This window comes from Sus scrofa, chromosome 8 (assembly GCF_000003025.6).
Source record: "Sus scrofa isolate TJ Tabasco breed Duroc chromosome 8, Sscrofa11.1, whole genome shotgun sequence".
NCBI lineage: Eukaryota > Metazoa > Chordata > Mammalia > Artiodactyla > Suidae > Sus > Sus scrofa.
The window spans coordinates 52,140,606-52,163,685 of NC_010450.4; the positions used below are offsets into that span (position 1 = coordinate 52,140,606).

At 41.6% G+C, this 23,080-nt stretch overlaps 1 protein-coding gene across 3 annotated transcripts; it reads right to left on the reverse strand.

Moving 5' to 3' along the window:
• On the reverse strand, window positions 12,044–22,475 carry NPY1R (neuropeptide Y receptor Y1). 3 transcript variants are annotated; one of them, XM_005666676.3, is made up of 4 exons: window positions 22,104–22,475; window positions 20,845–21,052; window positions 14,161–15,004; window positions 12,044–14,052 (listed from the first exon to the last, which is right to left on the reverse strand). In XM_005666676.3, the coding sequence occupies exons 3-4, from the start codon at window positions 14,857–14,859 to the stop codon at window positions 13,600–13,602; spliced, it is 1,152 nt and encodes a 383-aa protein (XP_005666733.1). In that variant the 5' UTR covers window positions 14,860–15,004; window positions 20,845–21,052; window positions 22,104–22,475; the 3' UTR covers window positions 12,044–13,599.

A 23,080-nucleotide genomic window follows, 5' to 3' on the forward strand; every position in this document is an offset into this window, starting at 1 on the left:
CTTTGGATAAACTCAATACGCATAACGGCAGTGTGTTGTGTTTTACAACAGAGTTCGTGGGCTTTGGAGCTGGACATATCTGGATCAGAATTGACCACTCGCTACCTCATAGGCTTGGTTAAGTCATAGAACCTCTGTGGGCCTTAATGGGGACAATAATACAAACCTGAAGTGGGAACTAGAGATAAATTATGATAAGCACCCAACTGATAAGTGCTCCATATCTGATATTATTATTAAAGTCTATTTGATATTATCTGGGGAAATGCATGTATAGGATAAGTAGAGCAGTCTCCAAAACAGTTTTCCAAAAGAGGTAAGCAACAAAACAAAACTGATGGAACTGGAGCAAATGTGTATATGGATGCTTACTCATTTCATTAATTTTTTTTTTAAAAAGTAATATACTATGGCTCAAGATGAATACACATCTACTTCCATAAAGGAGCGGGAAGCACAACAACCTGTAAATTTAAGTTTAAAAATAAAAGCAAAAACAAGTACTTCACACTAATTTTTTCTTGTCGTTCAGCCTTTACTCACTTTTCAACCAGTAGTGTGTGTTACACAGAACATAAGCAAAATGAGTAAACTCTATGGTGTCATTCAATTATTCACTGGTATGAATGTATAGAAGGAAAAGCCATCAATGTTGCAATCACATGAATCTAGGCTTGAATCTGATCACCTTTTAGGGGCATCAGCTTACTCACCTGCAGTATCACAAGATAAAATACAAAGAAAGCATCCGGCAAAAGACTTTGAGTCAGATACACATTTTCATGCAATATTCCCAAGACAGTTTTAATCAACAAATCTCTCTGTTTCACTTCAGAGCATAAGATGCAAGTGCAAATCTTGGCTTCAGTGAACCATAGCAGATCTGTGACATTGTTTCTAGGGGATAGTTAGTGCATATCCAGTGAGCACAGGTAAGCATTTATGCCAAAGCTTTCACTGGAAAGTGTTGAAGCATTGCACAGAGTTTTCTCATTAAGGGCAAACAAGAATCATCTGAATAATTTTGTTCTGATCAGGTTTAGAAATGTGTAGAAAATGAGGGAGGTAATCAGATAGAAGAGAACTGGCACAAGCCTGAGTCAAGCATGAAATTAAATCTCTGATTCAGCCTTTACGAATGCAAGTGAATTTGAATGCTATTTAATCTGTTTGAGCCTCAGTTTTCTTATTTGTGAATTGAAGATAAAAGGGGCTGCTTTGAAGATATTTTATGAAGCTCCAATGAGATAACATACATCAAATTTCTGGAACATAGTAGTTGCTCAAATTGCATCTCTCTTCTGGTCTTCTGTACTTTTTTCTCCCTTTGATAAGTTATTGTGAAAATAAAATACAATTTTGATGATAACTCAAGTGCCTCTTATATCAGTTTTCCTTCTAGGAACTTATATTTTAAAATTAAATTAAGAAAGGCAACTCACAGAATGAGAGCAAATATTTGCAATGCATGTACCTGATAAAGGATTAGTATCCAGAATATATAGAGAATAGTTACAACTCAAAAATAAGAAGAGAAATAACTGGGCTTTAAAACTGGGCTAAGGACTTGAATAGGCATCTCTTCAAGGAAGATATATGAATGCCCATTAAGCACAGATAATGATGCTCAGCAATGTTATTCATTAGGAAAATACAAAGCAAACCACAATGAGATACCATTTTACAAACCCCAGTCTGAGCTTAATCAAAACAGGCAGGAGTAGAGAAAGTGGAAAGCTTATATGTTGCTGGTAAGAATGTAAAATGTGCAACTGCTTTTCCTCAAAAAGATAAATAAAGAGTTAACAGATAATCCAACCATTTCACCTTCAGATGTATATCCAAAAGAATTGGAAAGGTATGTCCACACAAAAACTTATATGTGAATGCTCATAGGAGCATTATTCATAATAACCAAAAAAGTGGAGACAACCCAAATATCCATCGACATATGAATGGATATACAAAACATGATTGATCCGTATATTGGAATATTTTTTGCAAGAAAAAAGAAATGAACTATTGATACATGTTGCAACATGGGTGAACCATGAAAACATTTTGCTAAAAGAGGCAAGTCACAAAAGATCACATATTAGATGATCCACTTAATGAAATGCCCAGAATTGGCAAATTCATAGAGATAGAAACTGGACAGGTGATTGTCAAGGGGAGGGAAGATAAAAGCGTAAGAAGTGGCTTCTAATGGGTATGGGGTTTTTTACTTCAAATTCGACTTATTTGTTGCTGGTATGTAGAAAAGCAGTTGACTTTTGTATATTTACCTTCCATCCTGCAACCTTGCCATAACTGGTTTTCAGATTTAAGGGTTTTTTTTTTTTTTTGATCTATATTTCTACATAAATTGTAATGTCATCTGCAAACAGACTGTTTTCTTATTCCCAATCAGTATACCTTATCTTATCACTTTAGCTAGGACCTCAAATACTATCTTAAAAAGAGTAATGAGGCATTCTCTTGGGGTGCAGTGGGTTAAGGATCTAGTGTTGCCATTGCAGTGGCTTGGCATGGCCTGAAAAAAAAAAAAAGGTGATGGGAACCATACTTACCTCAGTGAGACCTAAGTGAGAAAGCTTCAAGTTTCTTATCATAAAGTATAAGTTTAGCTGTATGTTTTATGTAGATATTCTTTATTAAATTGAGGAAATCACCTTTATGCCTAATTTGTGGAGAGTTTTAATCATGAATTAATAATGCTATTTTTTTTTTTTTAATGTCTTTTGCCATTTCTTGGGCCGCTCCCGTGGCATATGGAGTTTCCCAGGCTAAGAGTCCAATCGAGCTGTAGCCTAAGCCAGAGTCACAGCAACTCTGGATCTGAGCCGCGTCTGCAACCTACACCACAGCTCATGGCAACACCCGATCCTTAACCCAGTGAGCAAGGCCAGGGACCAAACCCGCAACCTCATGGTTCCTAGTTGGATTCGTTAACCACTACGCCACGACGGGAACTCCTGTTAGATTTTATCAAATGCTTTTTTCTACATCTATTGATGTGATATTTGTCGTTTTTAGCTTCTTGGTGTTATGAATTGTGTTAATTGATTTTTGAATGTTGAATTAGCCTTGCATACCTAGGATGAAGCCCAACTGATCCTGGTGCAATATTCTTTTTATACTTTTGTTCAATTTGCTAATATTTTTGAGGATATTTTCATCTGTGTCCATAAGGGACATGGATATATAGTTTTCTTGTAATGATTTAGTCTCATTTTGATATTAAAGTATGCTAGTTTCATAGAATTAATTAGGGAAGCATTCCCTCTGCTTCTATTTCCTGAAAGACTGCATAGATTTAATGTAATTTCTAACTTAAATATTCAATATAATTTACCAGTGAATCCATCTGGGAATGGTGTTTTCTGTTTTGGAATTTTATTAACAATTGATTCAATTTCTTAGTAGATATAGGCATATTCAGTCTATTTTTTTCTTATGTTAGTTTTGGCTAATTGCGTCTTTAAAGGAATTCTTCCATTTCATCTAAAGTTATCAAATCTATGGGGACAGCTGTTTATCGTATCCTTTTATTATTCTTTTAAAGTCCATGAGATCTTTAATTATTGATCCTCTTTCATTTCTAACAATAATTTGTGTCCTCTCTATTTCTTAGTTAGCTGTTTCCTCATGGACCTTACTCATCTTTTTAAAGAATGAGCTTTTGCTTTTATTTATTTTCCCTACTGATTTCCTATTTTCAATTTCATTGATTTCTGTTCTATATTTTTTGTTCTGCTTATTTTGGATTTTATTTGCTCTTCTTTTTCTAGTTCCTAAGGTGGAAGTTGAAGTTATTAATTTTAGATATTTCCTATTTCTCTCTCTCTCTCTCTCTTTTAAGGGCCATACCCTTAGCATATGGAAGTTCCCAGGCTAGGGGTCTAACTGTAGCTGCAGCTGCCAACCTACTCCATAGCCACACCAATGCCAGACCTGAGCCATATCTGTAAACTACATCACATCTCACGGCTATGCTGAGTCCTTAACTGACTGAGCAGGGCCAGGGATTGAACCTGCACCCTCATGGATACTAGTCGGTTTCATTACTTCTGAGCCACAATGGGAACTTCTTATTTTTTAAATATATACATTAATGTTATAAATTTCCCTGTAAACATGGTTTTCACTGCATGCCACAAATTTTGAGAAGTTGTATTTTCATTGTCATTTATTTTAAATTTTTTCTTTTTTCAGAGGGTTCTTCAACTTATGTGTTCCTTGGAATTGTTTTGCTTAATCTCCAAGTATTTGTGGATTTTCCAGCTGTCTTATTGTTATTGACTTCTAGCTTATTTCCATCTTGGTCTCAGAGCAGACATGTTTTGAAATTTTTTGAAATAACTGAACTTGTTGGGTAAAGGAACTGTGATAAATAGGCCTCTAGTGGTGAAAGATGAGGTAGATGTTACATTCAACCATCCTAGGAGTAGATCTCAATCTTGGAGTGACCCTTTGAACCAGGAATTCACAAGGGCTTCTCAGTTTGTTCCCCCCAACCCCGCCACCCTACCACCTCTGTCCCCCCGCCTCCGGGAGGGATAGAGTGGTTACATTTGGCTGGAGTTGGTGTTTCCTTTCTCCCAGATCAATTAAATTCTGATTAAAAAGAAAAAAAAAAAAAACCCAGGGAGTTCCTGCTGAGGGTCAGCGGGTTAAGAACACAACATAGTGTCTGTGAGAATGTGGGTTCAATCCCTGGCCATGCTCGGTGGGTTGAGGATCTGGCATTGCCACAAGCTGCAGCATAGGTCAAAGATGCAGCACAAATTTGGTGTTGTCATGGCTATGGCATAGGCCTCAGCTGCAGCTCCAATTCGAACCCAAGCCTGGGGGCTTCCATATACCACAGATGTAGCTATAAAAAGAAAGAAAGAAAGAAAAAAAAAAAAAAAAGGCAAGTTAGGCTCTGATAAAACAATCCCCTTAAGGGCAGATCTTGTTATGAAGCACAGGTTGCTCTGGCATATTTTTAAAAAGTTCTCTTTCCCCTCCTCCTACTGGAGGCACTAGTTTTTCTCAGTATTCACTGTGAAAATGTAGTCAAGTTCCTAGAGGTAAACAAAGAAAGTATTCCTCTCCCACATGGGTTCCCTTGAAGTTTTAACTCTCACTCATCCACTCTAAGCCTCCACCAATTCACCAAGTACAGTTCAAGTTTTTCTGCTCCAGCACCAGTTCTAGCGGAAGTTTCTGCTCCAGTTAGTTGTGATTCTCTGTATCTGCTTGTCTCCCCAACTTGGGGCCAAGTGACCTCACGTCTCTGATGGATCTAAGGAAAGCTGCAGGTTTTCAGTGTGCTCAGTTGTTTACCTGTTAGGACAATGTGACAACTTCCAAGCTCCTTACTTTCCTGCCTGGGAACCAGAAGTTGGGGTTTCATTTTAGGATGATGAAAAACCTCTGGAATCATATGGATGTTGATTGCACAACTCCATTAATATCCAAAAAGCTTAAAAAGTAAATTTGAAGAAAGCCCATAATTAAACCCACACATCTATAGCCAACTCATCTATGACAAAGGAGGCAAGAATATACAATGGAGAAAGGACAGCTTGTTCAATAAGTGGTGCTGGGAAAACTGGACAGACACATGGAAAAGAATGACATTAGAACACTCCCTAACACCATACAAAAAAATAAACTCCAAATGGATTAAAGACCTAGATATAGGACCAGACACTAGCAAACTCTTAGAGGAAAACATAGGCCAAACACTCTCTGACATAAACGACAGCAACATCTTCTCAGATCCACCTCTCAGAGTATTGACAATAAAAACAAAAATAAACACATGGGACCTAATCAAACTTCAAAGTTTCTGCACAGCAAAGGAAACCCTAAACAACACAAAAAGACAACCCACAGAATGGGAGAAAATCTTTGCAAGTGAATTGACTGACAAGGGATTCATCTCCAAAATTTATAAACACCTTCTGCAGCTCCATACCAAAAAAACAAACATCCCCATCCAAAAATGGGCAGAAGATCTAAACAGACAGTTCTCCAAAGAGGCCATACAGTTGCCCACAAAACACATGAAAAGATGTTCAACATCACTCATTATTAGAGAAATGCAAATCAAAACCACGATGAGGTACCACCTCACACCAGCCAGATTGGCCATTATCAAAAAGTCTACAAACAATAAGTGCTGGAGAGGGTGTGGAGAAAAAGGAAACCTAGTACACTGTTGGTGGGATTGTAAATTGGTGCAACCCCTGTGGAAAGCAGTATGGAGATTCCTCAGAAAATTAAACATACAACTCCCATTAGATCCAGCAATCCCACTCCTGGGCATCTATCCAGAAAAAAACCACGACTCGCAAAGACACATGTACTCCAATGTTTATTGCAGCACTATTCACAATAGCCAAGACATGGGAACAACCAAGATGTCCATAGACAGAGGAGTAGATCAAGAAGATATGGTACATATACACAATGGAATATTACTCAGCCATTAAAAGCCATTAAAATACTGGCATTTTTAGCAATATGGATGGACCTAGAAACTATCATGCCAAGTGAAGTCAGCCATACAATGAGACAGCAACATCAAATGCTTTCACTGACATGTGGAATCTGAAAAAAGGACAGACTGAACTTCTTTGTAGAACAGATGCTGACTCATAGACATTGAAAAGCTTATGGTTTCCAGAGGAGACAGTTTGGGGGCTGGGGGGGGATGTACTTGGGTTATGGGATGGAAATCCTCTGAAATTGGATTGTTATGATCATTATACAACTACAGATGTGTTAAATTCATTTGAGTAATTAAAAAAAATCATTAAAAAAAAAAAGTGAATTTGAAATTCCTGCTGTGGTGCAGTGGGTTAAGGATCTGGTGTTGTCCATGAAGTGGCTCGGGTTACTGTGTTGGCCTAGGTTTGATCCTGGATCTGGCACATGTGTTAAGGATCCAGTGTTGCCACAGTTGTGGCATAGGTTTCAGCTGCAGCTCAGATTTGATCCCTAGCCCAGGGACTTCCATATGCAGTGGGTGTAGCCAAAAAAGAAACAAAGTGAATTTTATGGCATGCCAATTATATCTCAATAAAACAGTTGTGTAATGCCATCGGTAAACTTTGCTTCAGTATGTTTTTGGTTTAATGAAATACCATTCACCCTTTTAATTGATGGTCCTCTGGGTCGTCTCCCAGGCAGCATTCAAGAATTAGGAGTCTGGAATTTCTGTTGTATCTCAGTGGAAACGAATCTGACTAGTACCCATGAGAACATAGGTTCGATCCCTGGCCTCACTCGGTGGGTTAAGGATCCAGAGTTGCTGTGAGCTGACTCGGCTCAATCTGGTGTTGCTATGGCTGTGGCGTAGGCTGGCAGCTGTATCTCTGATTCAACCCCTAGCTTGGGAACCTCCATATGCATCTGGAGCAGCCCTAAAAAGACAAAAAAAATAAAAATAAGAATTAGGAGTCTGGTAGGTAGCAGTCCTTGTCCTAAGACTCTATTCAGACAGTGGTTCGCCAGCCTCTGGGTTGGAGCATGAGACCATGTGTGGTGATGCTCTAGGCTCCAAAGAGGAAGGTTGGCAGAAATTAGTCAGGTTTCAGCCCCACCGATTTATTGGGAAAATAACCCCAGGAGATGACTTAAGCATTAGCTGGGAGACTAGAAAGACTAGGGGTTGTATAAACCAGGAGGGCAGAGGAGGACACCTGGAGAAAGAAGAGCAGATTTGCACTGATAACACTTGGTTGAGACAGATCTGTGTCTCATCTCTGCAACTGGGCCTGAATCACCAAAATTAGGAATTTGTGTTAGATCTCAGAGGATGAAAAGATCTATTTTTTATCTTTCTATGATTAAGACTGGGGTAGATAGGAGTTCTCATTGTGGCGCAGCGGAAATGAATCTGACTAGGAACCAAGAGGTGGTGAGTTCAATCCCTGGCCTCGCTCAGTGGGTTCGGGATCCAGCATTGCCATGAGCTGTGGTGTATGTCGAAGACACAGCTGGGATCTGGCATTGCTGTGGCTGTGGTGTAGGCTGGAGGCTACAGTTCCAATTAGACCCCTAGCCTGGGACCCTCCATATGCTGCAGGTGCGGCCCTAAAAAGAGAAAAGACAGGAGAAAAAAAAAAAAAGATTGGGGTAGATAAAGGTCAAGAATGATCCAATATGGGAGTTCCTGTCGTGGTGCAGTGGTTAACGAATCCGACTAGGAACCATGAGGTTGCGGGTTCGGTCCCTGCCCTTGCTCAGTTGGTTAATGATCCGGCGTTGCCGTGAGCTGTGGTGTAGGTTGCAGATGCGGCTCGGATCCCGCATTGCTGTGGCTCTGGCGTAGGCCGGTGGCTACAGCTCCGTATTCGACCCCTAGCTTGGGAACCTCCATATGCCGCGGGAGCAGAAAAAAAAAAAAAAAAAGAATGATCCAATAATGGAAAGATTATGTGAATGAAAAAAATGTTACCTGCAATATCAATAACCAAAAGATATCGAAGCCATCAAGCCTTCACCTTACAGGTGAGCACTGAGGGAACTCAGGATGGTGACACGCTGCCACCATCAAACAAACCATAAGACATCAGCCACCCCCAACTATGCACCTGAGGGGTCTCAGGATGGGAAAGCACAAGATGCTGGCCCTGGATGGCTGAAGTGCATATCAAAGGAATAATTTCAGTTAGCACAGACTATTGCATCTTCTTGTACATAGAAAAGTGCTAAATTTTATTAACTTGAGATGTCTGGTTTTCTTTAATTAACAGTAATCTTGTGATGTGCCCACTGTTCCTGCAGAGAAGTTCTTCCTTACCAAAGGAATTCAGAAATGAGACTGAATGTGAGAAAGTAAGGGAGGGTTCACTGAATTGAGAAACATACCTCTTAAAGAGAGGTGGTCAAGAGGTTAGCAGCTGCTCCACGGTTCTCTGGCACTGGTTATAAGGAGCATCCAATTGCATGGGTAGAATATTCAATGGGAAGGAGAGATTTAGGGGTCCTACTCCTTAATTTTCATTCCAGCTTCACCTTCCTGAAGAGAGGAGTTATTTTTGGCCTAATCGAGCCTTGATCAGAAGTGCCATGACATCAGTCCATGATTAGAACTTCTTATATGCATAGCTAACTTTATTATAATGAGGGCATAATGAGCAACAGCTTACATTCTGTCGCTGGAGATTTACACCATTTTCCCGCCTTTCTGTCTGCCTCTGGGATACCTATCACCCCAAAATGTATGACTTCCTATCAGTCTGGAGGTTCCCGATTGTCTTTGTTTGCCCATGGGCCTCACTGTCTGCACGATGTGGAATTTCCTGCCATTTGGCCTGTGCTCCCCTTTCTCTGCTCATACCTGCTATAACACCACTACATGGTCCTTGTTGTAAAACCTCCTATCTATCCTGGCTCCTCCCTTACCTCTTCAGAGCAGAGAGGATCTGAGAGGCTGCCTCCCCAGCTTGAAGTCCTCAAAAAGCCTGCCAAATAAACCATGATTCTGAAATTTCAGGTTGCATGTTTTTCTCAGTGAACAAACAGGTGAGGCAGAGGTGGAGGAAATCGGCCAGAATTTATAGGGAAAGTTCTTGATGTATGTTAAAGACTTATCGTCAGTGAGTCTCTGCTGTGGCACACTGGGCTGGAAATCTGACTGCAGTGGCTCAGGTCACTGTGGAGGAGTGGGTTGGATCCCTGGCAAGCACAGTGGGTTAAAGAATCCAGCACTGCCACAGCTGCGGCTTGGGTCACACCTGTGGCTTGGATTTAATCCCTGGCCAGAGAACTTTCATATGCTGCATGTGCAGCCATAAAAACAAAAGACAACAAAAACTACTCATTATCAGAAACCAAACAGCCTGAATTTGAACCTGGCAGTGATTCACTAGTTGAGCAACACTGGACAAGTTACTTAACATCTCTGTGCTTCAGGTTTCTCTGATACATGAGGAGAGCAATAGCAATACTTTATAGGGTAGTTTGTGATAAGCTATGTAAGTGATAATTTGTATTAGAAGTTAAGAAATAAATAGCAATGGAAATAAACCAATTGCAAAATTGTATGTTTTAAAAATATATAAACCCATACCCATACAATGTGTTGCATACACATTCACACGCAAACATTAATAAAGACCTCACTAAATGAAAGAAATTTGAGAAATCTTATTAATTTGACCCAGAAAGCAATGCTCTCTTTCTCATGGGCTCCAACTCTTACATGTTGTTACATCTAACATGTTGTTTGATGAACCAAGGGAATAGGCAGATGAAAAAAAAAGCGGGGGTGGAGACTGAAACAATCTCTGTCTCCTTGAGAAACTATATTTCAGAAGAATACTTGATTGCTGAGAAAAGCAATCCTGACTATGAGGAAGACACAATAGTGCCATGAACTCACTGAACAGGGCTGGGACCCCAGCTTAAATTTGCCTCCTTCCACCACATTTACTCTTGGTGGAGAAACACTTCACAGTCAAAATATAAATTCATTTGGCTGTCAAACTTTGAAGGTATTGTAAGATGTGCACGTACATATTCTTGGAATTTTGTGGAATAGAATATCTAGTTAACAATAAAGAATGGTAGTATGAATAATCAGATTCTATTTTAAGCAGAATTCCCTAAGAAGAGCTATGAATATTACAGCCATTTTCTCTCAACGGTTCCACCTCACTCCCCTCTGTAGCCAAAGTCTGAACAAAGGTGAACAGTATTGTTATGCCCTAATAACAGAACTTGTCAGGAAAGAAAGATAACTTATTTCCTAAAACTCTACCATGGGGTCAGCACACTGATGGGTTCGTAGCACCAGCCAGACCTTGGGTTTGGTCCTTGTTCCACCTGCTATTTAGGGTAGGGCTCAAATTATTCATTGAGCTTCAGTTGCCTTTTCTGTGAAGTGGTCACATCAGCCACACATTTTCACAGGGACTTCTGCACTTGACATAGCCCACACATGCAAAGTGTTTAAAAATTCTGGCTATAATCATTTCAGTATTAATTTCTATAAGCTGCATTATAATTACACCCTGTAACTAACTAATCACTGATTTTTATTCTTAAGTTTCAAAAAACCCAGGGATTGGTCTGTGTTTCATATGCATGTTTATTTCTTCTTTAATCACAATAGATCTGTAGCGCACCCTAGACTTCACTACTAGTTCATTGATGTTTTTGGATAAAAGACTATTTGGTATTTATGAAAATCTCATTATTTATGAAAACCTAAGGAATCAGCAACCTCTATGGCTGAACGAGGATCCTAGAAATGGCATCTCAGCAAATGTGCTGACAAAAAAAAAAACCACCTGCATAATTAACACTGTTCTCAAGCAGCAGTTTGTTTCCATAGCACCTAAGGAGAGAAAGACAAAATTTCCCATTAGTTCCCCTAAAGTAGAAAACACCAGGTAGTTTAAGGTGGTGGCAAGGGAAGATGAGGGTATTTTCTAATATGCATGAAAGGTTGGTTTTAGAATTTTTTTCTTTGTTCAGTTAACTAAAAGTCATTCTTAGGCTCTAATTTGAATTCACATTAATATTCAAAGTAAAAGACTGACATTTATTTCACTTGCCAAGATTAATCGTGCAAGATTCTAAAATCTAAAATGTGATTTTTGCTTCATTTAGGTTTGTTTAGGAAAGAAAATAACATAATAAAAGAGAAAATATCTCCTTGGTAAAGATGAATTAAGGAGGAGGAGTCCAAGGAAACACCAGGGTGTAATGTCAATGATCATAAAGAAGAAGGAAGGATTTGGGTCATTACTTATTCATCTGATTGTTTTAGAAATTAAAAACAAAACAAAACCAAAAAAAAAAAAAAAAAAAAAAAAAAACCAAGGACTTGGCCCTGTGCTAAACGCCCTGGGACACAGAGTCAAGTGAAACAGTTCCTGCCTTCAGGAAGCCGGGCCGGGCCATCAAGGGTTACACCACAGGGTAGAAAACACATCCTGTGAGCAAGCAGAGGATGCTGTGGAATTTTATGGGAGGGAAGACAAGAGGCTAAAAAAGAAAAAATAAATGACGCTAAAGAGATACACAAGAGATCACTCAGAAAAAGCAGAAAGAATTTTAATAAAGAGAATATCTGCCCTTTGAAAACCAAACACATTTAATACTTTGTGTAATACATCAAAGACAGGTCTTGTTCTTTAAAATCTCTTCCCTCTCTGTGATTCTCAGCCCCATCATGGTTACAGGGCACGTGAAATGAAGTACACGAGTGTGACACCATAATTCAGTCTACGGGATATGACTGATAAGGCTCTGCAAGGCACACAGTTCAGACAAGTTAACATAGGCTTCGTCACACATCTTGTTTTCAGTATGACCCCCGCAGGCCAGGCTGGACATTCTTCAACTTTGTACCTTGGGAACCTTTGAAAGATGGACATTGAAAGTCAAAAAAAGGGGTTACTCTATAGGCACTGATGTATGGAAAATACACTTTGCGGTTATACATACTGTAAGCTGGAATTAAATGCCTTTCAATTACATGTATATTTAAGCTAAAAGCTTGACAAACACAGAACAGTCTGTGAAGAATGGAAAGCCTCTTGACCGTTAACTCACAGAAATATAATTCAACTAGCAGTAGCATTACTAATTTATGTGTTAAACTAATTACTCTGAAATCCTTTGGTTGTCAGGGTCCAAAATAAATGTGAAGTCAGAGAACTATTTTCCCACTTAATTATTGTGGGCAGCCCAATTCCACCACAGTATTCACAGTTAAGAAGTATTTTTAAATGCATTTCATATCTTAAGTGATCATCAATAAGAAGCAAATTAGATTCCAACTTAAATTTTTTAAATGCAAATTATGTTCAAATGACTTCAAACTAGGGATATAGGACAGAGACTCTTCATAGCTCACATCCTGAAAGCTGCTCTTGCAGGCCGTCCTCTGTGACAGGCAAATAGGATATCTATTCTTACCCAGGACTGCTTGACCAACTGACAATCTCCTCTCTTGTTAGGACAGTCCAATCAAAGGAGAACATCAGGGTCCTGCTCTAAAGTCAGTGGACAGTAACACTTTAAAGAAACTTCATTCTAATAAATACAATATAAGAGCCTTTATAGCATATGCATAAGTTTTTTTTTTTTCTCTTTTTACAGATGCATTTGTGGCAAATGTAAGTTCCCGAGCTAGGGTTCGAACTGGAGCTGCAGATGGGGCCTACACCACAGCCACGGCAACACCGGATCTGAGCCGAATCTGTGACCTACACTGAAGCTTGGGGCAATGCCAGATCCTTAACCCACTAAGCAAGGCCAGGGATAGAACCCGAATCCTCATGGACTCGATGTCGGGTTCTTAACCCAATGAGCCACAATGGGAACTCCAGTATATGCATAAGTTTACAAAAAAGCACTTCAAAGACGTCTGGTCAGAACTATTGCCAGAAGATTCCAAAACCCATCTGTTTGGTTCCAAATATGATGGTGGCTATGACAAAAGCAGTAAAAAGCAACACAAGACAATCATGGGCTTCCTTAAGTGATTTCAACTCCATTCCTTGGGAGAACAGGTAATGAGCATCTGTAGCAGGTTGTTCTTCTTTCTAAAGCAAGTGTCACCTGGGGCCATAGGCTCAGGCAGGTTCAGATCTTTTCATTATCATCACTGTGGATCTTTTTCAGTGCGACTGGGCTTGCTTGCTTCAGAGATGTCTTAGAGACATCGGTGTGCATGGTAGACATGGCAATCACCTCATAGTCATCGTCCCGAGACCGGAAATCACAAAAGTTAAAGAAGAACTGCAGGTCTCTCTGGAAGTTTTTGTTCAGAAAGCCGTAAAAGATGGGGTTGATGCAGGTGGAAATCATGGCTGTGAGGTGGCAGAGCAGGAACAAGAGGTTATGGTTACATGTGGCAATGATCTGATGATTCCAATCAAACACGGTATTGAAGATGGTGAGAGGCAGCCAGCAGACTGCAAAGGCCACCACGATGGACAGCAGCATGACATTGATTCTTTTTGTTTCACTGGACCTGTATTTATTGTCTCTCATTTTGTCCATCATGTTGTTTCTTCTTTTTAAGCGTATGTAGATCTACAGAAAGGGAAAAAAAATGAGTTCAAATTGAACCACTCGTTTAATGAGGAATCCTGGGGAAAGAAGATTAAAAATGCAAACAGGAGGGGTGGAAACTTCTCTTACCTTAAAGTAGCAAATAAATATAAAACAAAGTGGTCCAAAATACTGCAGCACCAAGAGGAGAGTGGTATAAGATAGCCGATGAGAGTCTGACGGAAATTTGTCAAAGCAGACGTACTTGTCCTTGAACGCATCCAGCGTCACATTCTGGAAGGGCTCATCAGTCAATACCTGGTAGATCAGGAAGGGCAGAGAGGAAGCCACAGCCAGGACCCAAATGACAGCAATACCTACATAAGCGTGTCTATTACTCGGCCTCCAGCCCCGAGGGTTGATGATCAGCTGATGCCGTTCCACAGCAATGAGGACCAAAGAGAAAATGGACACAGTGATGGAAACACACTGCACAAATGGGTTCAATTTGCACATCACCTCTCCAAATACCCAGTGGTCCATCAGCGTGTAGACAAATGTGAAGGGGAGACACATGATGGCAACAAGCAGGTCTGAGAAGGAAAGATTCACAATCAAGATGTTGGTGACATTTCTCATCTCCTTCTGTTTCAAGATGATGATGATCAAGGCTAGGTTTCCAGAGACCCCAAGAATGATGACAGCTCCATAAGCAAGAGCTAATGTGAATATCATGGCCAAGGGAAGATGACAATCATCATTTTCAAAAGCCAAAAACTGGGAATTCTTCTCTGAAAAGTTATAGTAGATTGAATGGTTTTCCACCTGAGAAGATAATGTTGAATTCATTTTGATTGGTTTGGCTGTTGAAGGTGGATTCAGACAACTGGACAGTGTGTTTCCTCAATACAAGTCAAATACACAACTTGTTCTTCACATTGGAATCCACTGCACAAAATTATCCTGAATTCTTCATTCCCTTGAACTGAACAATCTGTAGAGAAAATGACCAATGGCTTTACTAACTTTATAGAGGGCTGTCAAAAGGAACTCTGACTTATCCTACTGTTTAAAGTGAAGACACTGAAATAAAGAGATAAAATGTATTCTGTATAAACATCTTTTTTAATTTTTTTAAATTTATCTTTTTACTGCTGCACCTATGGCATATGGAAGTTCCCAAGCTAGGGGCTGAATCAGAGCTGCAGCTGCTGGCCTACACCACAGCCACAGCAAAGCCAGATCCAAGCCTCATCTGTGACCTACACCACAGCTCATGGTAATGACGGATCCTTAACTTAACCCACTGAGCAAGGCCAGGGATTGAACCTGCATCCTCATGGATCCTAGATCCAAGATTCATTTCCCATTGTGCCATGAGAGGAACTCCTAAACATCTTTTTTAAATAGCAGAAACAATTCAAACATTTTGAAAAAAATCTAGTAACGCTTTTAATTGGACATACTTACACATGAGTTTCACCAAAGTATAGTTATCTGTACACTAGCAAAGTGTGTGTAAATCCCATGCTCAAAGCCTTACATAAACAACCATCAGCACATTCCTAAACATGGTAGGAATATGAATGTATAACAAAAGACTTAATGCTCAGATTAAAACATGAAAAAGATATGAAACTGACAAAGAAAAACAAAAAAAAAATGTTACCTAATTCTTCCTTTTACTATAAAAAAGAAAGAATGAATCAAGTGGTACTCATTGCTCTACCACACTGAGCTGCTCTTTTGGGTGGACTATTTGGCACAAGTACATTCAAAAGGAGATGATAAATATAGTGAAGCATCAAGAAACATGGTCCCATGAAGGACGGATGGAAGAAAAGATGTTTGATCCAGAAAAGACTTACCCAAATGGCACAGACATCTCACATTTGAATGAGTAGCCTACGGCTCAGAATACTATATCTACTCAAGTTAGAAGGAGGACCAAGGGAAGTGGGATTACATTGAAAATATTTCAGGAGTTCCTCCAGGGTGCACTGGGTTAAGAATCCAACTACAGAGGCTCGGGTTGCAGCTTTGGCTCGGATTCAATCCATGGCCTGGGAATTGTCATATGCTGTGGGTGCAACCTTAATATATATATATATATATATATATATATATATATATATATATTTCACATCACTGTGAGGAACAAACATTTCATCAAAAGGAATGAACCCCCTGCAAAGCCAGCAAGTGTTCCACACATAAAGGTTTATAACCACCCTGCAAAAGACGGGGACATTCTCACATTGTATCGAATAGTCAACTGGTTAAGCTGGAAGATCTTCCTGACTTTAAGATTCAAGAGTTTTATTAACATGACAGCCACTTCAAAGGATTTCTAAAGTTGTAGTCTTATAAACAACCCCCTTCCCCACTACACAGTACAAATACAATGCAGGGATCTGAATTTCAGTCTTTTTGACTGTTCACAGCATTTTGTGATGGGAATACCCTTTTCTTACCCACAAAACAAATCAAAGACAATAGTCTTGTAGAGCTTAAAACCTTCTTTTCAAAAAAAAAAATCTGATTTCCCTTGATTACTAAGTAAATATACATGAGAGATGAGGTTTCTTAGGTTAATTAACAGGGCACTGTGCCTGTGTTAAGAGAGGGGACTGCATTTCTTTCTTTCGTCTCTAAGGACAATAAAGAAAATCATGCAGATTTACTTCTATTGAAAAGGAGATAAATTTAATGAACGAAATGTGCCTTTGCCTTTTAATGATGCCTCTATGGAATCTTTCCTTGGTTGTTTTTGCTTTCTAGAATATGGGGTGTTTTTTATTATGAGACTATAAGTTGGCCTTATAAAACTGATGACTGAAAATACAGGTGGTTACCACTTGGTGAGAAGGCAAGTATCAGGGCTAGGAAAGGTGAGGGATTGGTAAAGGATTGTTGGTAAAGGATTGTTACCAACTTGGGTTCTTGGTCTCCTGAATCAAGAGAAATTGACAAAAGGCCAGACAGGAAAATTCAGGCAAGGCTTTTTTGGGGCCCCTGCTGCAAGTGGGGGGAGGCAGCAGAAACGTGCAACAGGTTCTCTTGCTTGCTAGCTGAGGGAGGGGAAGGGGTGAGCTGATGATTTACATATGATGAAGGTAGGGGTGGGTCCCAGATCTGGCCAGAGGGGTGCTTAGGTGTTCTACCCACCTTCTCAGTCATGTTGTGAGCAGTGGGGCATCTGTAGTTCCCTGCTTTTGCTTCCAACACTCTGCTTTTGCTCTGGCTCTTCAGAAGTGGCAGCTGGGATTTCAGGGTTTTTTGTATCTACTTGCCCATAACTTACCCCAACTGCTGCATAGCTGGAGTTATTTTTAGTCCTTTACAGTTTCTTTGTATTTTTTTTTGCTCAAGAAGATGTCTGTCCAGTGGCTGCAAGCACTGCAGCACTGCAAGCACTGCAGCCACTTCAGCAAATGGTCCCAAACCCCTTAGAAACACTCTCCTATATGTCATAGACCACAACGACTCCTGAACTTCTGTGGTGTCAACTTCTCCTCTCAAGAATATCAAAGGGTAGAATATCCATGTCTTTCAGTGTCAAACCTGGGGGAAGCAAGTGCTCATCTCCAAATTCTTTGGAAATTTCTCACTTAAGAATTCCAGAAAATTCTGCATCATCCTTCATGCTCAGGCTGCTAGCAAGATGTTTAACATGACTTCTCATTTATCTGGGGTTTTCTTCATTATTTAAAGTAGACAAAGCATGACAGGAAATCACTTCCTCTGACCCGCCACCCCCACCCCGGCCAGCTCCCCATCAGCACAGAGCACCAGGTGAGATTTGCCAGGTGCAACCAGACAGCACCTTCTTTCTTTCTCCTTTTTTCCTTTCCTTTTCTTTCTTTTTCTTTCCTGTTCTGTTTTTTTTTTTCTTTTTTGGTTGGATGACTTCTTTTTATTTTATGCCTTTGCCCTCTTTCTGATTTTTGTGAATGTATTGTTTGTTTTTGATTTGTGGTTGCCCTGTTTTTCAAGTATATTAACCCCTTCCTCTATCTGCTTACTTTAGACTGATAGTCCTATAGGCTCAAACACATTGTTAAAAAGTCTAGATCTTATTCTCCTTCCCCACATTTTGATTTTGATGTCCTTTTTCACTTCCTCATGTTTACTCTTTTGCTGTTCCCTGTGTTTATCATCACATTCACAAAAAGTTTTTTTTGACATATATGCTGGCTTATTTAAGTGATTAAGACCCCTACTCTGCCTCTCATTGCTGGCCCAACAACGCCACTGTGAATGCTTTGTACCAGGTGGGGGGGGGGCACCTTTCACATCAATTGTTCCTGGCCACCATCAGCTCCTGCATCCTGGCCTCTCCCTCTTCTCAGTACCTGTTCAAATTCCATCCAGCTTCCAAAGCACCAGTTAGTCTCTTGAATCCTTAATTGGCCCCTTTCAATTGCAACATAACCTCTTTAAGGTAGATACCATGTATGTCTAAATAGTTCCTTGCATATATTCAATTTAGAATAAAATTATGTCCATGACATCTGCATAGATGGAGGAGTAGGTTCTTGGGTGAGTTCATACTAACATCAATAGCCGAATCCTGTTGACTAGAAAAAAAAACACACAACACAAAAGTTGCGAATTGTGTTTTATTCAGCAGACTTGCTGAAGACTCAAGTTGGGAGGGCAGCTTTTCACATCCCTGTGAGCCACTACTGTTCCCAGGTGAGAGAGGAGCCAGACTATCAGGAGTTTTGGCAACAAAGACTAGGTAGTGAGAACATCAAAAGCTTATTAATAATTAAAGAAAGCTGGACATTTCGAGTGAATGAATTTAGCACTTTTCTGTGTATGGGAAGATGCAAGAGTCCTGGCTCACTGAAATAATTTCTTTGCTATGTACTGCCGCTGTCTGGGGCTAGTGTCCTGTGCTTTCCCATCCTGAGTCCCTCAGGGGCCACAATCCTGGGCAGCTGTGATGTGATAGCTTGATGACTGCAACATCCTTTGTTTTCTGATATGGTAGGTGGCATTCTTAGTACAGACTATCACAGTCCTTTTACATGCAAAATGGATGCTCATTATAATAGTCCTTTTATTAAGTGAGGTATATGGTGGTGAGTGTTCTAGTTTGTGTCAAAAAAAGGGGAGGGGGATTGTTTCTGAAAGAGAATTCATTCATCCAATAAATATTTACTGAACACTATTTTGTGTCAGGTGGCGTTTTAGTGGAGACAATGGTGAACTTTCCCATTGAGTTTCTAGCCTTGTGGGCAGATAAAGACAAAAAATAACTCCTTAAAAGAGACAGTACACCAGATGGTAGTAAATGCTATTAGGAAAAATAAAGTAAGGAAAGGGAACTGGGATTGGGGGGCAGCGAGGGAGGGGGGCACTTATCACTGGGTGGCATGTGAGTTAAGACCGGACAGGGAGGGCGGGAGGAAGCCAGGCAGACTCAGGGATGCAAATCAGGTGGAGAAAACAAAGGTGAAACCCTTAAGACCGGAGTATGTGATGCATTAAACAGATGAAAAGGGACATGAATAAGGGACAGACTCTAGGGTAGTGACTGGAAAGGGAAGCAGAAGAAGAGAAGACTCTCTGGGGCCTTATTCCTAGGATGTTTGACCTCCTCTAACAAAGATGGGAGAGTCTTCCGTGAAGGAATGCAGTTCTATGAGGTTTAAAAAATCACTACCCTAGCTATTGCTTTCAAGGATTTAAGAGAGAGAAGAAGGCTAATGCAATAATTCAGGTGAGAGATAACAGAGGCACAGACCATGGTGTCTGCAGTGAAAAGAAAGAAAAACAGAAAGTTTATATCCACTAACTGACCTTGACAAAATTCAATACATATGGGAATTAATGCAAGACTCCCCTGGTGGCCCACAGAAAAACCTCGCCATGCCGTCACTGTTATGGCTCTGGTTCAGTCCCTGGCCTTGGAAATTCCCCATATAAGAGTTAATGCAAACATTCATTACATTTTTACAATATATGGGCTACAAAACTTTCTTTCAGATGAGTTTAGATTCAATAGACTGAAACTCTACTGTGATAGCTTTGGAATTACATTTGCTAGACATACCCTGTGAGGAACAGTAGTTTTCTAGTAAGTAGGAATTAACTTAGGTATACAGAAAATGCAACTTTATTTATTTATTTTTTTGGTGTATTTGAAAAATCTCCTTGCTAAGTGCATGTCATCCCAGTTGTGTAAAACAGTTCTGCATTGAATAAAATGTGTATTTTCAGCCCATCTTTAGTGTAATCTCAAGAATGAATAATGGTCAGAAAATAACAATATTGATAAAGAATTTACATACATCATCTTTGCAAAAGAAAATGATTTGATATTTACTATATATGCCAATAGCTATTTCTAAAATAACATATGCAACTCCAGACATTGCAAAAAATAAAGGTGGTTAAATCTCAATAGAGCCGTCAAGTGTCTTTAGAACCAAAAGAGACACTAGTTCATCACCAGTTGGCAAATTAGCCCCCTTCCTAAGGGAAATATCCTTCCCTCTTCCAATTAGAACGGTGGCCTTTACTGCTTGCTGTTCTTAGTGATGTTCATCCCTGAAAATACAGCTTTCTGGTCATAACCTGCCACAGATACATTCTGTCACATACTCAGAACTGGCTGCTCACCTCCCTGTTTTTGGAAAAGAAATGTCTGTCTGCCTTGTTACACATGCCCTCCCAAAGTTATTGCTAGTTTATCCACATGAGTTACATAATTTTGTTCTTTTCCCCTCCAGGAGGGTTTGCTCAACAGACAGCACCTTAAACCAATAAGGAAAGCTAATAAAGCAGCAGTCACCCACTGCAGAGCACTCAGTCTTTACTCACGGGTGGGGAGCCTCGCCAGCTGGTTTTGCTTTCTCGCTTGTGGGGGGAAGCAGTCTGTAGTATAGAGGCTGACAGCCTCTGTTGCTGGGGATCCTGCTCAGGCAGAGCCTGGCAAGCTCTGGGCTCCCCCTGACAGTGTGCCACCCAGCAAGGTACGCTTTCCCGGGGGATCCTGGTGGGCAGGGCAATTCTGAGCTCTGAGATGGATCTAAATAAAAAGGAAAAAGGAATGTCAAAACACGCCCCCCCCCCCTGTTTTTTCCTGAGTTACCAAAGTACAAATGGGATGTGTTATGTCTAAATTCCAGCCGGCAGGCTCCCGCGCCCACGCCCACCTTTTTCATATTGTGTAACTAGGTGAACTGCCCCCAACTGGCTTCATTCCTAACACCTCCCACCCGCTGAGCGACACACACACACACACACACACACACACACACACACACACACACACACACACTCCCACAGGCCACCCATCTGTCAGGGGGCGCCTCTACCCATAATGATAAGACTAGCAAAACAGAAAACATCCTCAACAACCAGAACCAAAGAAGCAGAGCCCAAACTCAGTTTTCACTGATCCAACATCGGTCTTTAAAACATTTCCTCTCTCTCCTCTACTTGGGACCAACGAACCATTCTGAGGTCGCATCTATCTCCAGTCCTTTGGCAACCCCTTACCCAGCTGGCCTGCACCCTCACTGGTATAAAAAGGAGCTGAAGAGTTAGATGGCGAAAACTCGAAGTAGGGAACCGGGTTCAGGGTGTCTCTCCTAAGTCGTAGCGCCCAACTAGAGGCGCGGGTACTGGGGAGCAGAGCTCCATCAAACTCGTGCCCGGGCGCCCACGGGGGTCCGGGGCGGCTCCCCGCGGACACGTGCAGCGCGCGCGGCGAAGGCGGAGCCGCCAAACCTTCCTCCCTGGAGGTCCCAGCGGCGCGTTCCTCCGCAAAAGCCCGCGGGGGCTCCGGAAGGATGCCAAAGTCAGCGAAAGAGGGAGACGGCGTTTCACCGGAGTCCGCCTCGGACTCCATGCAGAACCCTGTCACCGGGGTCCGCTCTACACCGCAGGCAGTCCAGGGTAGCAAGTGGTTCCGAGCATCCCCGCCCGCACGGGGACCGAGCTGAAGGCTGCCTGCGCGCCAGCAGCTCCCTGGAGCCCATTTCGCCGCTCGCGTGCCTTTTCTTCTTTCTATCCTTCACCTCATCAGTGACATTTCTCAAAAAGTCAGTCCCTTAAAAGGTGTTCTCAAAACTTACCCTCTCCGCTGGATCCGTCTTTTAGCCCGTTTATTAAAGTGGGAAGGGCGGGTGTGGAAAGCAGCGGAGCGCGGACAAAGATCGCAACTCAAATCCTAAAGATCAGGGAGTAGGAAGAGCCGCCCCTGAAGCTGGGCTCCACCTCGTCCCGGCCACGTGACGGCCTCGGGCGGTGCCGCAGCCCCCCGCACCCCTCTCCGCGGACTCGCCCGGGCTGCCCAGGGATGGGGAGGAGGCGCGGGGAGCAGCGCTCTGTGGACCCACGCGCAGGGGTGGAGGGTGAACGTTAGGCGATCCGCCGGCCCAGAGCGAGGGACGGAAGGAGGCTCTGTGCCGGCTGAGGTCGCGCCTGTAGGCCTGGGCGGTCGGTGCCACCTCGCGGCCGAGGCTGTGCCGGCGGAGCCCGCTATCGAGAAACTGAGCGAAAGCCAGCGCCGGGCAGGGGCGCGAAGCCCACCGCGTCTGCGCTGGCCATGCGTCCCTCGCCTTCCCTCGTGACGTCCCGAGTCTCTTACGCCAGGCCCAGAAGTTTTTTTCTTTTTAACAGTGAACAAAGGGAAAAGCTTTCAAAAGCAGAAGTAGCGAATCTCGCATAACATGGACTGGGCTTTTAAAAGCGCTCTTACTCTCCACCGGGAAAAAAAGCCTTGAGTCAGATTTGTTCCCAGAGCTGCTGCTTTCACGGCAGTGCGAGGAGCGGAACATTTTCCTGCTGGTCAGAAAGACAAGGCCGTTTCCTGGATCCTTAACCTACTACCGCGCTGAACAGTATGACGACGGAAGGAGAGAATAGAATGTACACAGAGTACACGACGATGCAAAGCCTTCCTGGTGATTCAGGCTAATAGCGGGCACACTGATCTCAGATGCTTGACATCGTTATGCTTACTTCAGAAAGCCAAAGTTGTATTTATAATACACACACAATTTACTGATGTGGATGGAACAATTGCTTCCAAGTCAAACTGTCGAATAAC